The sequence below is a fragment of the Drosophila erecta genome, unplaced genomic scaffold (assembly GCF_003286155.1).
Source record: "Drosophila erecta strain 14021-0224.00,06,07 unplaced genomic scaffold, DereRS2 tig00000092-arrow-pilon, whole genome shotgun sequence".
NCBI classification, from domain to species: domain Eukaryota; kingdom Metazoa; phylum Arthropoda; class Insecta; order Diptera; family Drosophilidae; genus Drosophila; species Drosophila erecta.
Genome location: NW_020825207.1, coordinates 17,276,328 through 17,288,117, shown reverse-complemented (window position 1 = coordinate 17,288,117; position 11,790 = coordinate 17,276,328). Strand labels below are relative to the sequence as shown.

Below are 11,790 nucleotides of genomic sequence, written 5' to 3'. Positions count from 1 at the left end.
GTGAAATATTTAATAAACTTTTTATATGTGAAATGAGTTGCTATATAAACAACATTTTTATTGTTCTATTCACTCTTTCCAATAACTCATACTACTACTATAATTATTATTATTTTATTCCATGGCCATAGTTGATTTTGCTTTGATCTGTCACCTAACTTTTAAATAATATAAATATAATAATTTAAATATATATAATCAGGTATTACGGGCAAGTACAGTTTCGTGCAAAATATTTTCACTTCGTGACTGTCGTGCTAGGCCTTCCAACACCGCAAACTCCCATCGCTCTGCTCCAGATCAACTCTGCGCTTCGGCAAAGAGTGGCAACGCCAGCTAAACGCCATACTTCCAAGAGCATTTTTCAGGGCGAGTTTACATTTTGCTAATAATTGTGGAAAAAGCGGTGAAAGAACGCGAACCGAAAAACCGCTGTCTAAATGCAGTCACCATATGCGATAAGAACGCCACGATTAAATCGATAAATCCATTAGATTCTGGCAGAAAAAAGAGCGGTTCTTTTGCGAGGGCGAGCAAGGAAAATTAAGTGTGGTGGGAATCGGAATAGGGATTCTACGCATTGTCCGCCGTATCAGCTGAAGAAGATTGTGTGCACCCCAAGCGTAGCAAACAAAACCAAAACAAAACAAAAACATTAGGCGAATTATGAGATCGTAGGACCGACGGCACGTGTTTCAATTCGACCGCCATGGACAAGCGATTCAAGTGGCCGCTCAAACAGCGGGCCAACTACTCGGAATCGCCCTATCACCACAATCCGTCGCGTGGCCACCAAAGGCATCTGCACGGTCATCCCAGTCAGACGCAGCATCTGCATCAGCATCCCGGAAAGAGCTATTTGCGCCAGCAATATGGTTATGGCCGTGGAGGACATGGCGGGGGCAATAATAACTACCGGAAGCCTTTGCCGCCTCCGCCTCCTCCTCTAGCTGAGCCTGGGGGCGGGGCAATGGCTCCTCCTTCTTCCGGCGGAACAGTGAGTGCCGGCGCCGATATGGTCACCCTCATCGTGGAGAACAACAACCTAAAGCGCATGATTGTGCTGCACTTGAAGCTGATGCAGGAGCAGACGGACAGTCTGGCGGCCAAGGACAAGGATCTGGATGACCAAAGCGCCAAGATGAGCGTAGTGATGGCGCAGAATATTAAATTAAAGCAGGCCGTTGCCGAGCTGGAGGTCGTCAATGAGGATCTACGCAAAAAACTGCGGTGGAAGAACCAGCTAAGGAACGACAATGACGACGATGACGATGATCCCTCACTGCCACCTGCTGCCCCACAGCAGAAGTTGATACGCTGCCATGTTGATACGCAAACTCTTGTTCAGGAGCGGGAACAGGGCACACAAACAATAAATACGCAGCCTCAATTCGATAATGCTCTTTCCAGAACTGTGAACGTGGAGGAAATTCCGGCTTTGTGCCAGTACGCTGGAGTGGTTACGAATCAGCCAGCCAACAAGCGCTCAGAGAGCAAAGGCCGTGGCGAATTCAACGGCAAAAAGGTGAGCACGTTTATTCTTCAGCGCATGAATCAGGATTCAGAGCACCACATTCAGGAGCAAACGGAATTACCCGAGGAACACGTGATGCAGGCACATAAGGAGCAGCAGTCGCAGGAAGAGGACCAACTGGGCGCTGAGGAAGATCATTTGGAAATGCAAGAAGTGCCCACCGAAGAAGTCGTTGGAGGCGATATCTTTCATGATGCTTTGGAATCAATTGAAATGGAAGTGGTCACCGAGGAGCTGGTTGATTTGGAGGAGCATGCACAGTCTGTGGATGCCAATGGCCATATGGATGAGGATGAGAACGAGGACGAAGAGGAAGAGGAAAATAGTGATAAAGACGATGAAAGTGAAGAGGACGATGATGAAGAGGACGATGATCAGTCGTTGGATAGCAATGCGGATGTGCAGGCCAGAACTGAGGACGAGCTCTGGCAGAATCAGGTATGTTTCCTGTTATTATGTAATGAAAAAAATAGGTCAAACAATCTCTTTTAGATTAACTCTACGGAATTGGACGCGACGGAGGAGAAGGCCTGTGCGCCTTCGGCCCATTCAACTCCCAATCATCAGCAGAAGTCTTCGACACAGGCAGAGATAAGGAAGGAAGGAAATCAGAATCGGATAACTGAAAAGTGGCTGCAGCTAGAGCCTGAACAAACGGTTAAAAAGTACCTGGATCAGGAAGAAGGGGAAGCTGACCACATGGATGTCGACACCGTCAAGATCGCTGAGGAAAAAAGGCGGCAAGAGACAGTCGAGATAGCAGGACACGCTTTAAAAACGCTGATTTTCCTGCAGGAGGTGGCTTTAAAGCAAAAGGACAAGGAACATGAATCAGTCCCCGAGCCTTTAGAAATACCTAAGCAGCAGAAGCATCAGGAAGATGCCACCGATGATCACAAAGCAATAAGGAAGCAGTTGGAAGTTCCCAAGTCTGACTTAAAATCGAAGGACCTGCCTAAGGAAGAACAGAAGCAGGATGGGCAGCTGGATGTTCGCGTGGAACAACAAGAGGATGTACGCAAGGTGCAGAAAGAAACTCTGAAAAAGCAACCGCAGGATGCACATAAGCAACTTCCGAAAGCGGTAGCCCCAAAGGTAGCTTCTGTTTCGAATACGTCCTATAGAGAAACCACGTTGCCCAAGGCCAACACCGCTGACATTAAAGACGCTCCCGCTCAGAAAATTATATCCAACCATCAGTCCACAAAGACGCAAACGGAACCTATAAAAACGCAGCGTTTGCAGGTTAAGATCAGGCAGTATGAAATGCATTCTGACGTGAGAACCGGCTCCTCCGTCCTGTCTGATATTCGAAAACACAAGAACGTTGATCAAGTTCCGGCGCCCGAGCCGAAAATCAGTAAAAGTATGTTGGTCAATGATAAAAAGACCACGTCGGAAGCGACTCGGAACCAAGATCAAGAAATGGATGATGTGGAAACAGTTAAAAGAAAACTGGCGGAACATTTAAAAAAGGAGCTTCTAAGCCAGAGTCATCAGTCACAGGTTACGCTCAAGAAAATTAGAGAGAGAGTCGCTACAAATCTTATATATCCACCACCCAGTGCACCAGTATCCTCAACCACAATAACACCAGCGCCCACGCCGTCAACGACACCAACGCCTGGCTCAACGCCACAGCATGCGGTTACATCCTCAATAGATCAGGAAATATCTGCGGCAAAATCGAAGTCCAAGGCAGCTGAACAAATAGCAACTCCTCTGACACCCCAATCTAATAGCAGCGTTAGCAGCACCACTTCTACTACCCGAAAAACTCTAAACAACTGTTCACCCCACACGTACAGCAAGGCAACGGCGAGATCGGGTAGGCTCCAGTCCAGATTCCGCACTGCCACGTTTTCGTACAGCACGAGAACGTGGGAGGATCAGGAGTTCCACTGTGACAACGAGTTCTTCCTGGAGGAGGCCGACGAGCTGCTGGCGGATAACCCTAGTCTGGAGATACCCAAGTGGAGGGATGTCCCAGTGCCCCCCAGTTCGGATAAAACTAACACAGAACCACTAAGCGATGCGACATTCGAGCGCCGGCACCAGAAATATGTGAAGGATGAGGTCGATCGAAAGTGCCGGGATGCACGTTATATGAAAGAGCAGATACGGCTTGAACAGCTAAGGATGCGGCGGAACCAAGACGAGGTGTTGGTTGCGCTGGATCCGCTGCGGGCGTCCACTTTCTACCCGCTGCCCGAGGACATAGAGGCCATTCAATTCGTTAACGAGGTGACGGTTCAGGCGTTCGGTGAAAACGTGGTCAACATGGAAGCGCGGGATGATTTCGGTGTTCCCTGGGTGGATGCAGTCGAAGCGCCAACCTCCATAGCCAGGTCCAAGGCACTGGCTGAGCCGGTGGCAACGTTGGCTAGCAAAAAGCTACCCACCACTGCTGCCGAGGCGAGGCATCAAGAAAACCACTCCTCCTACGTGTTTCCCAAGCGACGCAAGCGCCAAAAGAATCGTTAGCCAGGAAACACCTGGGGGATCTGCTACTGGAGCTAAGTTGAAGACTGGCGGTTGTGGGGAAGTCGTTGCGTCTACCATACTAATGATTTTCAGTTTTTAATTTTTAATTATTTCTTAAGCGAAAAGTAAAAGCACCAGAGTTAACAGTAGCGATTACCAGAGATTGTCAAGAAGTCAAATAATCCAGAGCAGACGATGTTTTATGTATATATGGTTCCTCAACTGTCCGTTTTTATTTGTGTAATAAAATGAACGGAAAGATGAATTTTGGGACATTAGAAATTCTTTGTTATAGAATCTATAAATTTTTGTCAAAGTTTTGTCATTTCTAATGCAATGAGAGATCATAAAAGGCAAGTAAATTGAGCTGTCCTATTTAAACATTTTTCTATTCAATTGTTATCATATTTATTTCTTTGAAATATAAAAAATTCGATCTGATATTAGATGTAAATGAATCCAAATGTTCGTCGCCTGGTCTGGAAATTATTAGTTTTAGTTAACGTCTTGAATGAAAAAAACTTTCACTCCTGCTTGTTTCCAATCTACGTAAATTACTTAGTTCGACACATTATGTAATCTAAACCAGTCGCTACGTTAGATTGGATAATTCATCTCAGCTTTATCACCTTTAAAAACGCCCGCTCTGAAGTGATAAAGAAACAAAAGGTTATATATATATAACCTATATTGGGCATTTTTTTGGTGAAAAACAATGAAATTCGTAGACTTATATTTTTAAATATTTTTTTTCCTAGCCCGTGTAACATTTTTTTTGTCTATATTTATACTGTTATTTCTGAAGATTCTCTTAAGCAGATAACTTGTGCGTTGCAAAGAGTTACTCAGGTATATCTCTGATAATTTTGTCTTTGTTTTTAAGATTTAATTGTGAAAAAATTGTGTGCGAGTTGTCTGCTTAGAGCAATCCAATTATACATTGGACCAATTGTTTTATTTTAATAACTTTCTTACTTGTTTTCTGTTTTACCAAAAAACAATAGCCGCTAAAAAGCAAACAAGACTTAAAGAATAAATATAAACCTGATTCCCAAGCTGCACACCGGTTTAGCCTTATCGGCACCATACATTATCGGATAAAAATTGTTTCGTTTCTGTTTCTGTCGCAATGATAAGGAGCCTGCCTGTCCGGTGAAAATCAAATCCCCAGCTCGCTGTAAGTGGCGTCTTATTTTTGTACATTTCGGTAGGTGTTAAGTCGGTTATTTGTAATATAGCGTTTAGTATGCACTGTACGCAAACGCATAGAGATAATTATAATGTATATTGTCTAGGAGGAGGAGGAGCGGAAGGTGGAACTTCGTTCAACACCCATTTTACACCATTCAATGTAATTAGCGTTAATTAGTTCAATTTACTAAAGCTTCAACTGAAAATCAATTCGAAATTAATTGCCACCATTGTAGAGCCCTAAACAAACTCACCTACTGTAAGAATAAATGTACTACATACAATGTATTTGTATTTGTTTAACAAGTTTTATTGTAAAGATAATGATAATAATATACAGGATAAAGTAAATTGTAAAGCAACGAAATGCAATCAATACTTGGACTTGCAACTTATTGTGCACAGGTGATATGTTAATGGAATTCTAATAATTGACAATGGGTTTATTTAACAGGCTTCAATCTATATTCCAAGGACCTGGTTCTGGTTTCAGATGGTTTTTTGTTTTCGATCCTCTCAATATCAAATTGATTGGGGGCTGTGTAATTGTACACGTATTTAACATCTTACACAACATCTTAATTATATTCTATATTGGCTGTGACAACACTCTCATTACTTAATGTAAAACATAACAAACAAAATCTTCAGAAACCACAGCTTGATTGAAAATCTGTTAAAATACCTTTAAAAACAGGAAAAGCCCATCGGGCTCTTCTATTATTTATTGCTTTGCGTCAAGTACTGATGTCCAGTGGTCGCCCACAGCTCATCCACATCGCCGAAGCTCTCGCGCCACAGCTTCTGGAGGAGTTTCCATCCTTTTTCCTGGGTCACCAGCAGGTACTCATTTGTGGGATGCAGGGTGTGGGTGTAGAGACCCATTACCAGGCTCTGAACCAATCGGGCAGCCACACAATACTTGAGCAGAGCCAACTCTGAGTTCTCAATGGGGTTCAGACTGGTGTAGCCGGACAGAAATATGCCTCCATTGGCCAAATCGTTGGCCTGCAGGATCATATAAGTGAGGGCAATTCCAATTTCGAAGATCAGTGGCGATTTGCTCGTATCACCGAAATCAATAACTCCCTTAATGGTGTATTCGGTTTGATTGGGGGCCTGCTCCACTACAATATTCTGTTCATTGAAGTCCCCATGGATGATCTGGTGCTCCATGGCGGGTAATTGGCTTAGAACCTTGGCTTCGAAAGCATCGATCACCTCGTCGCAGACAAGTCGCAGTTCCTGATCCTTCACTACATACAGGAATTGCCTTAGCTCCGGAACACTCTGCAGCATCCACAAGGTCTTGTGGGTTTCATATGCCTGGTGGGTGAAATTCTTGAGCGCTCGATCCAACCTGGCCAAGTATTCCCCGCTGCGGTAGAGCAGGTGCTTTGTCGCCGGCACCTGGTGGAAGATTTCTCCCGGTATAAATTCTAGGAGCCGCACCACATTCGAATTCCCATTCAGCCGCTCCACAGAGTAAAATTTTCCAGTGGCATTGGCTACCGGGCGGGGGCACTTTACACTGTGTTTTGCTAGGTAATAAGATTGCATTTTCAATTTGTTAATGGATTGGTAACCAATTCTTACCTAAGTAAAGGAGCAACTGATTTTGGGCATCCACGAAGTCCTCTTTCTTGGAGTCCAGTGAGTTAAGGATTTTTAAAACGTATCCGTCCGGACAGTGGGTCACAATAAGGGGGTTCTTTACATTACTGCAATGCGGAAATGTATTCAATAGGAGTATGACAAAAATGACATCTTGAGAATTAAATTAAAAATTAGGAATAAAAAACCGACACAATTATGAGAAAGTGTTGGCAAACAAAAAAGTTCCATGTGAATGGCCATTCGACTTTTTTTTATAGCAGCTCTCTTTGGTCACACTAATGCATTGGCAATTTTGGCGCTAAAACCTGCGATTTTATTAATTGTTTTTGTTCTTATATGTGTTTATATTGTTGGGCCTAATCATGGGCATTACCGGCCTAATACCCTTCGTGGGCAAGGCCTCCTCGCAGCTGCATCTAAAGGATATTCGCGGTAGCACAGTGGCCGTGGACACATATTGCTGGCTGCACAAGGGAGTTTTCGGCTGTGCAGAGAAGTTGGCCCGCGGAGAAGATACGGATATATATATCCAGTACTGCCTGAAGTATGTAAACATGCTCCTCTCCTACGATATCAAGCCCATCCTGGTCTTCGACGGGCAGCACTTGCCTGCCAAGGCATTGACCGAAAAGCGGAGAAGAGTTTCCAGGAAGCAGAGCAAGGAACGGGCGGCGGAACTCCTGCGATTGGGTCGCATCGAGGAGGCCCGATCCCATATGCGACGTTGCGTGGACGTCACCCACGACATGGCGTTGCGCTTAATTCGGGAATGCCGAAGCCGGAATGTTGACTGCATTGTGGCGCCCTACGAGGCTGATGCCCAAATGGCCTGGCTAAATAAAGTAGATGTGGCCCAGTACATTATCACCGAGGACTCGGACTTGACGCTGTTTGGGGCCAAGAACATCATATTCAAGCTGGACCTAAATGGCAGCGGCCTGCTGGTGGAGGCGGAAAAACTTCACCTGGCTATGGGCTGCAAGGAGGAGAAGTATCATTTCGACAAGTTCCGGCGCATGTGCATCCTATCCGGCTGTGATTACCTGGACTCACTGCCTGGCATTGGACTGGCCAAGGCATGCAAATTTATACTCAAAACGGAACAGGAAGATATGCGAATAGCATTAAAAAAGATTCCTAGTTACCTCAATATGCGCAATCTTGAAGTAAGTTAGTAAGTTATAATTAGGTCTAATGTGCAAGAATTATCATCCTTTACCCTTTTTCCAGGTAGATGACGACTATATTGAGAACTTCATGAAAGCGGAGGCCACCTTCAAGCACATGTTCATCTACAACCCCCTAGAGCGCCGCATGCAGCGGTTGTGTGCCCTGGAAGATTATGAAACTGATGAACGCTACTGCAGCAATGCTGGCACCTTGTTGGAGGATAGCGAGCAGGCCTTGCACTTGGCCCTGGGCAACTTGAACCCCTTCTCAATGAAGCGTCTGGACTCTTGGACACCGGAAAAGGCATGGCCAACGCCGAAGAACGTTAAACGCTCCAAGCACAAAAGCATTTGGCAAACGAATTTCCAAAGCGAAAACACTACCACGCCGAAGAAAGAAAATTCGTGTGCCTTGTTCTTCAAAAAAGTGGATTTTGTAAGCAAAACTGTAAACGAGGAAATTGAGGCTAATCAGCGATTGGAACAGGCAAAACAAACGGAAGCCCAGTTGTTTACCATGTATAGTTTTAAAGCCAAAAGAAGGAGAAGTCCGAGCCGGAGTGACTCCGTAGATCAAGAACGTACGCCTCCTCCGTCGCCGGTGCACAAAAGTCGCCACAATCCATTTGCCAAGGAAAGGACTATAGAAGACTGTAATCAGCGATCTCCGGTGGTTTGCGAGAATGCCTCTTTGCTGCGTTTGCTCAGTCCCAAGAAGGCAAGTCCGCTGGGTGGAGAAGCTGATGTAAAGAAGGTTGATTCTCTTAAAAGAAGCATATTCGCCAAGGAACAAGTTCAGGTTCGAAGTCGCTTCTTCGCCTCTCAGGATGAACAGACAAGGCATCAAAAGGAGCATTTAAATGATACGGAAAAGGACAATTTAGACGAGCAGAAGCTGGGCTCTTGCTCAGGTCATAAGAAACTTAGACTAGAGAGGAAAGACTTTCCATTAGACAACCAAATAAGACAACGTTGTAACTCACAAAAGAGTGACGGTGAAACAGATACAGATACCACAGCATCTTCACTTTTGGAATCACAGGAACAGTGTGTCCCTTCGCCTTTAGGATCTCAAGAAGAGCAAAACCAGTCTCAACCGCAAACACCAACTAAGAGCAATACAAAATCCACAACTATTCGCCTTAAGTCCCTAGATTTACTTTTGGAAAACTCTCAGGATCCCACCGAATTCGACAGGAACAATAATGATGCAGTCATTCTGCTATCCGACGACAGCTGTAGTTCAGAGCAAAGAGCATCATCTACCTCTACCTCATCCACCCTGCAACGCCAGAACTCACTGCCGACCAGCAAACGAAGAGTAGGACTGAGTAAACCCTCCACTGCCAAGAAAGGCACTCCTAAATCCAAGACAAATGGAAAACTGGGTGCTGTGAGCCAGAATCAAACCAAGCTCAGCATGTTTGGCTTCCAGAAGAAACCAATGCTGAAATAGACGGCTCCTCTAGACTGTAACCTTTTTGTTCTGTAGATTAATCTAATTTATTAAAGTGAATACCTGAACTGACTACATCAGTGCTGAATGCCATGAATCCATCAAGATAACAATTGCGATGCTGGCAAGGCGACTGTCGACTGCGTCACACTTAACTGCCACGACTAACAACTTTAATTAAACGAGGTATTAATAGATGCCACCGCCGCATTTCGCCAGCGTATTATCATTTGTTATCGTGTTGCACAGTCGTGCAATTGCTTGTGCTTATTTTCTGACTGCATCTGTATGAAATGCTTACGCTGTCCTCTCTGACACGAGATAAACCTCCGGATGTGGTGCTGGATTGAATGAGTGTCAGGGAGATGCTGCCATCGGTTTGCTTACCTATCCTCCTTGAGAAAGAAGTTGCGATCGTCGTAGGCGATAATTTCCTTAACTTCGCTAATCGTGATCCCGTAGAGACGTCGCAGCAGGCTCTCCACATCTTCGGGCTCCACTTTTGGGCGCACGTCCGATCCGGGCTTGAGGAGATCGTTATCCACAGCCACTGAATCATCGGCAGTGGTGCCGTTGCTATTAGAGGATTTCGCCGTATTTTCCTTGTTCAATTTCTCGGCTGCATCGTAGGCGTGATTCAGGGTATACGACTTTTTGGACATGTTCGTAAGCTCCACATTGTTCCACTGCTCCATTTTATTTTTGGTGCTCTATCGGAGACGCAAAAGACCAAAGGCCAAAAACCCGTGAGTAAACAAATATCAATTAGAAGACGAATATGAGCAGAGGTGGAAAATGTTTTCGGTTGCGCGTTCTCCAGCGAAATGAATTGTGTTTCAGTTTGCGTCTCAATTGAAACGAGTTCGTCGACGTCTTCTTCATATCTTATTCGCCCGTTTGTGTGCGTTCAAGTACAGTCAAGCATCGTCCATTTAAAGCACAGTCTTAAGTTAAGAAAATTTAGATTAGCATATTTTCTCGCTTTTCATTTTAAAATGCCTTAAAGTGGTACTGTAAATTGAAGTTATTTTTTTTTTTCATTTTTGATGGCCATCTCTTTACCGTGGCAAAGGTTGACTTAATTTAGCATTACAAAAAAACCAATTGCGTTAAAGGCCAGTCACTTTAAGCGTTATTTTAATCCTAAAGCATGCTACTTCCATTGGAAATACAACTTCTTTGGTTAATTATGCTGAAAATCTAGTGTTTGAGTGAAATCTTTCTGTAGAGTGGGTATTCTTTTGTGAGGGTCGTCTAAATCTGCCTCGAATTATACCTCGTTGGGATGTGATTAGCGAGTTTTGACTGTATCTGCGTAAGATTCAGTCCCGTGAGTTTTGTTCCACGTAGGTGAGTGTGAGCCGCTGTCGCCACTTGCAGTGTTAACTTGGCTATTTGCTTAATTTCTCAAAGCCGGCTCTGTTTGCATTTTGATTGTGAACTCAGTGGTGCAGCGGTCGGGCCTTATTTTTTAACATTTTTCGGGTCTTATCAGGGGGCAGTGGTTGCCCAACCGTGGAAAAGCAAACAGTCGTGATCGGCTTTGGTTAACGCTCCGGTTGAAACCACATCAATTATATGGCACACAAACCGAACAGTTCGCAGGGATTAGAAACACTAATATGAGAAGAAAGAATGAAGAGCAAATACCTTTTGAGGTCAGTAATTCAAACGTCAGTGGAAAGGTTTTCAAAACCGAACAGAAGATAAGCAGGGCGGGTAGAAAATTAATATCGAAGTTTGCCAATCAAGTGGCAATTGCTGACCTTGACTTAATTACAGTTTATTGCTCATACGCAGTGATGTACGTAACTACGATTTTCTGGGCTCACACACACACACACACACACACACACACACGGACAAGCTCCCCTCTCGCACACACACACGCTCAGCGGGGGGTAATTAAATCCCAAATATATTGTGCATGTGAGAGACGCAAATATGCACAGCTGACTGCTAATCAAGCACACAAACAGCCGCCGAATACACAAACAATAGACTAAAACAAGCTTATTTACCTGGGCACGGAAAATTCACCTGTGGCTCCGGATTGGAAAAGTGGTCAACTAAACTTAGTAACTCCGAGCGCTGCGGCTGAAAACTGGCCAGGCGGAAAGTCAGTTAGATTCAGTCCCATTCGCATGGCATTACCTCACCTGTGAGATAGCTTATGTAAACGGACAAACGTAGCAACTAACTTCGATTAAAACAATAAACAACACTCGAGAAATAACAAGTAGAAGGCATAAACGAACACATTCAAAAATTCAAAGCAATGTGCAGGCACGCAGACATGCGAATGGCCAGAGGTGCTGCTTCTTTCCACTGCCTAGTCA

At 44.5% G+C, this 11,790-nt stretch overlaps 3 protein-coding genes across 4 annotated transcripts; 2 read left to right on the top strand and 1 right to left on the bottom strand.

The window, feature by feature from the left end:
• The first annotated feature begins 277 nt into the window (after positions 1–277).
• Positions 278–5,567, top strand: LOC6549174 (protein male-specific lethal-1). The gene is made up of 2 exons (XM_026981210.1): positions 278–1,972; positions 2,027–5,567. Exons 1-2 carry the CDS (start codon positions 710–712, stop codon positions 4,016–4,018), a joined length of 3,255 nt encoding a protein of 1,084 aa, XP_026837011.1. The 5' UTR covers positions 278–709; the 3' UTR covers positions 4,019–5,567.
• LOC6549175 (hydroxylysine kinase) lies at positions 5,498–11,775 on the bottom strand. Of its 2 annotated transcripts, XM_026981212.1 has the most exons (5): positions 11,611–11,775; positions 11,473–11,555; positions 9,839–10,161; positions 6,806–6,930; positions 5,498–6,750 (listed from the first exon to the last, which is right to left on the bottom strand). In XM_026981212.1, the coding sequence occupies exons 3-5, from the start codon at positions 10,144–10,146 to the stop codon at positions 5,930–5,932; spliced, it is 1,254 nt and encodes a 417-aa protein (XP_026837013.1). In that variant the 5' UTR covers positions 10,147–10,161; positions 11,473–11,555; positions 11,611–11,775; the 3' UTR covers positions 5,498–5,929. The 2 variants fall into 2 exon arrangements, with proteins under 2 accessions (XP_026837013.1, XP_001974364.1); XM_001974328.3 differs by lacking the exon at positions 11,611–11,775 and having other exon boundaries at positions 11,473–11,604.
• LOC6549176 (exonuclease 1) lies at positions 7,075–9,656 on the top strand. Its single transcript, XM_026981211.1, has 2 exons — positions 7,075–7,992; positions 8,057–9,656. Exons 1-2 carry the CDS (start codon positions 7,189–7,191, stop codon positions 9,449–9,451), a joined length of 2,199 nt encoding a protein of 732 aa, XP_026837012.1. The 5' UTR covers positions 7,075–7,188; the 3' UTR covers positions 9,452–9,656.
• Positions 11,776–11,790: the final 15 nt, after the last annotated feature.

Coding starts and splice junctions, on each gene's coding strand:
- LOC6549174 (XM_026981210.1), top strand. CDS start 710: ATGGACAAGCGATTCAAGTGGCCGCTCAAACAGCGGGCCAACTACTCG. Junction 1,973..2,026: donor ACGAGCTCTGGCAGAATCAG/GTATGTTTCCTG, acceptor AATCTCTTTTAG/ATTAACTCTACGGAATTGGA.
- LOC6549176 (XM_026981211.1), top strand. CDS start 7,189: ATGGGCATTACCGGCCTAATACCCTTCGTGGGCAAGGCCTCCTCGCAG. Junction 7,993..8,056: donor TCAATATGCGCAATCTTGAA/GTAAGTTAGTAA, acceptor CCCTTTTTCCAG/GTAGATGACGACTATATTGA.
- LOC6549175 (XM_026981212.1), bottom strand. CDS start 10,146: ATGGAGCAGTGGAACAATGTGGAGCTTACGAACATGTCCAAAAAGTCG. Junction 6,931..9,838: donor TTCTTTCTCAAGGAGGATAG/GTAAGCAAACCG, acceptor TCCGCATTGCAG/TAATGTAAAGAACCCCCTTA. Junction 6,751..6,805: donor TCAGTTGCTCCTTTACTTAG/GTAAGAATTGGT, acceptor CTTATTACCTAG/CAAAACACAGTGTAAAGTGC.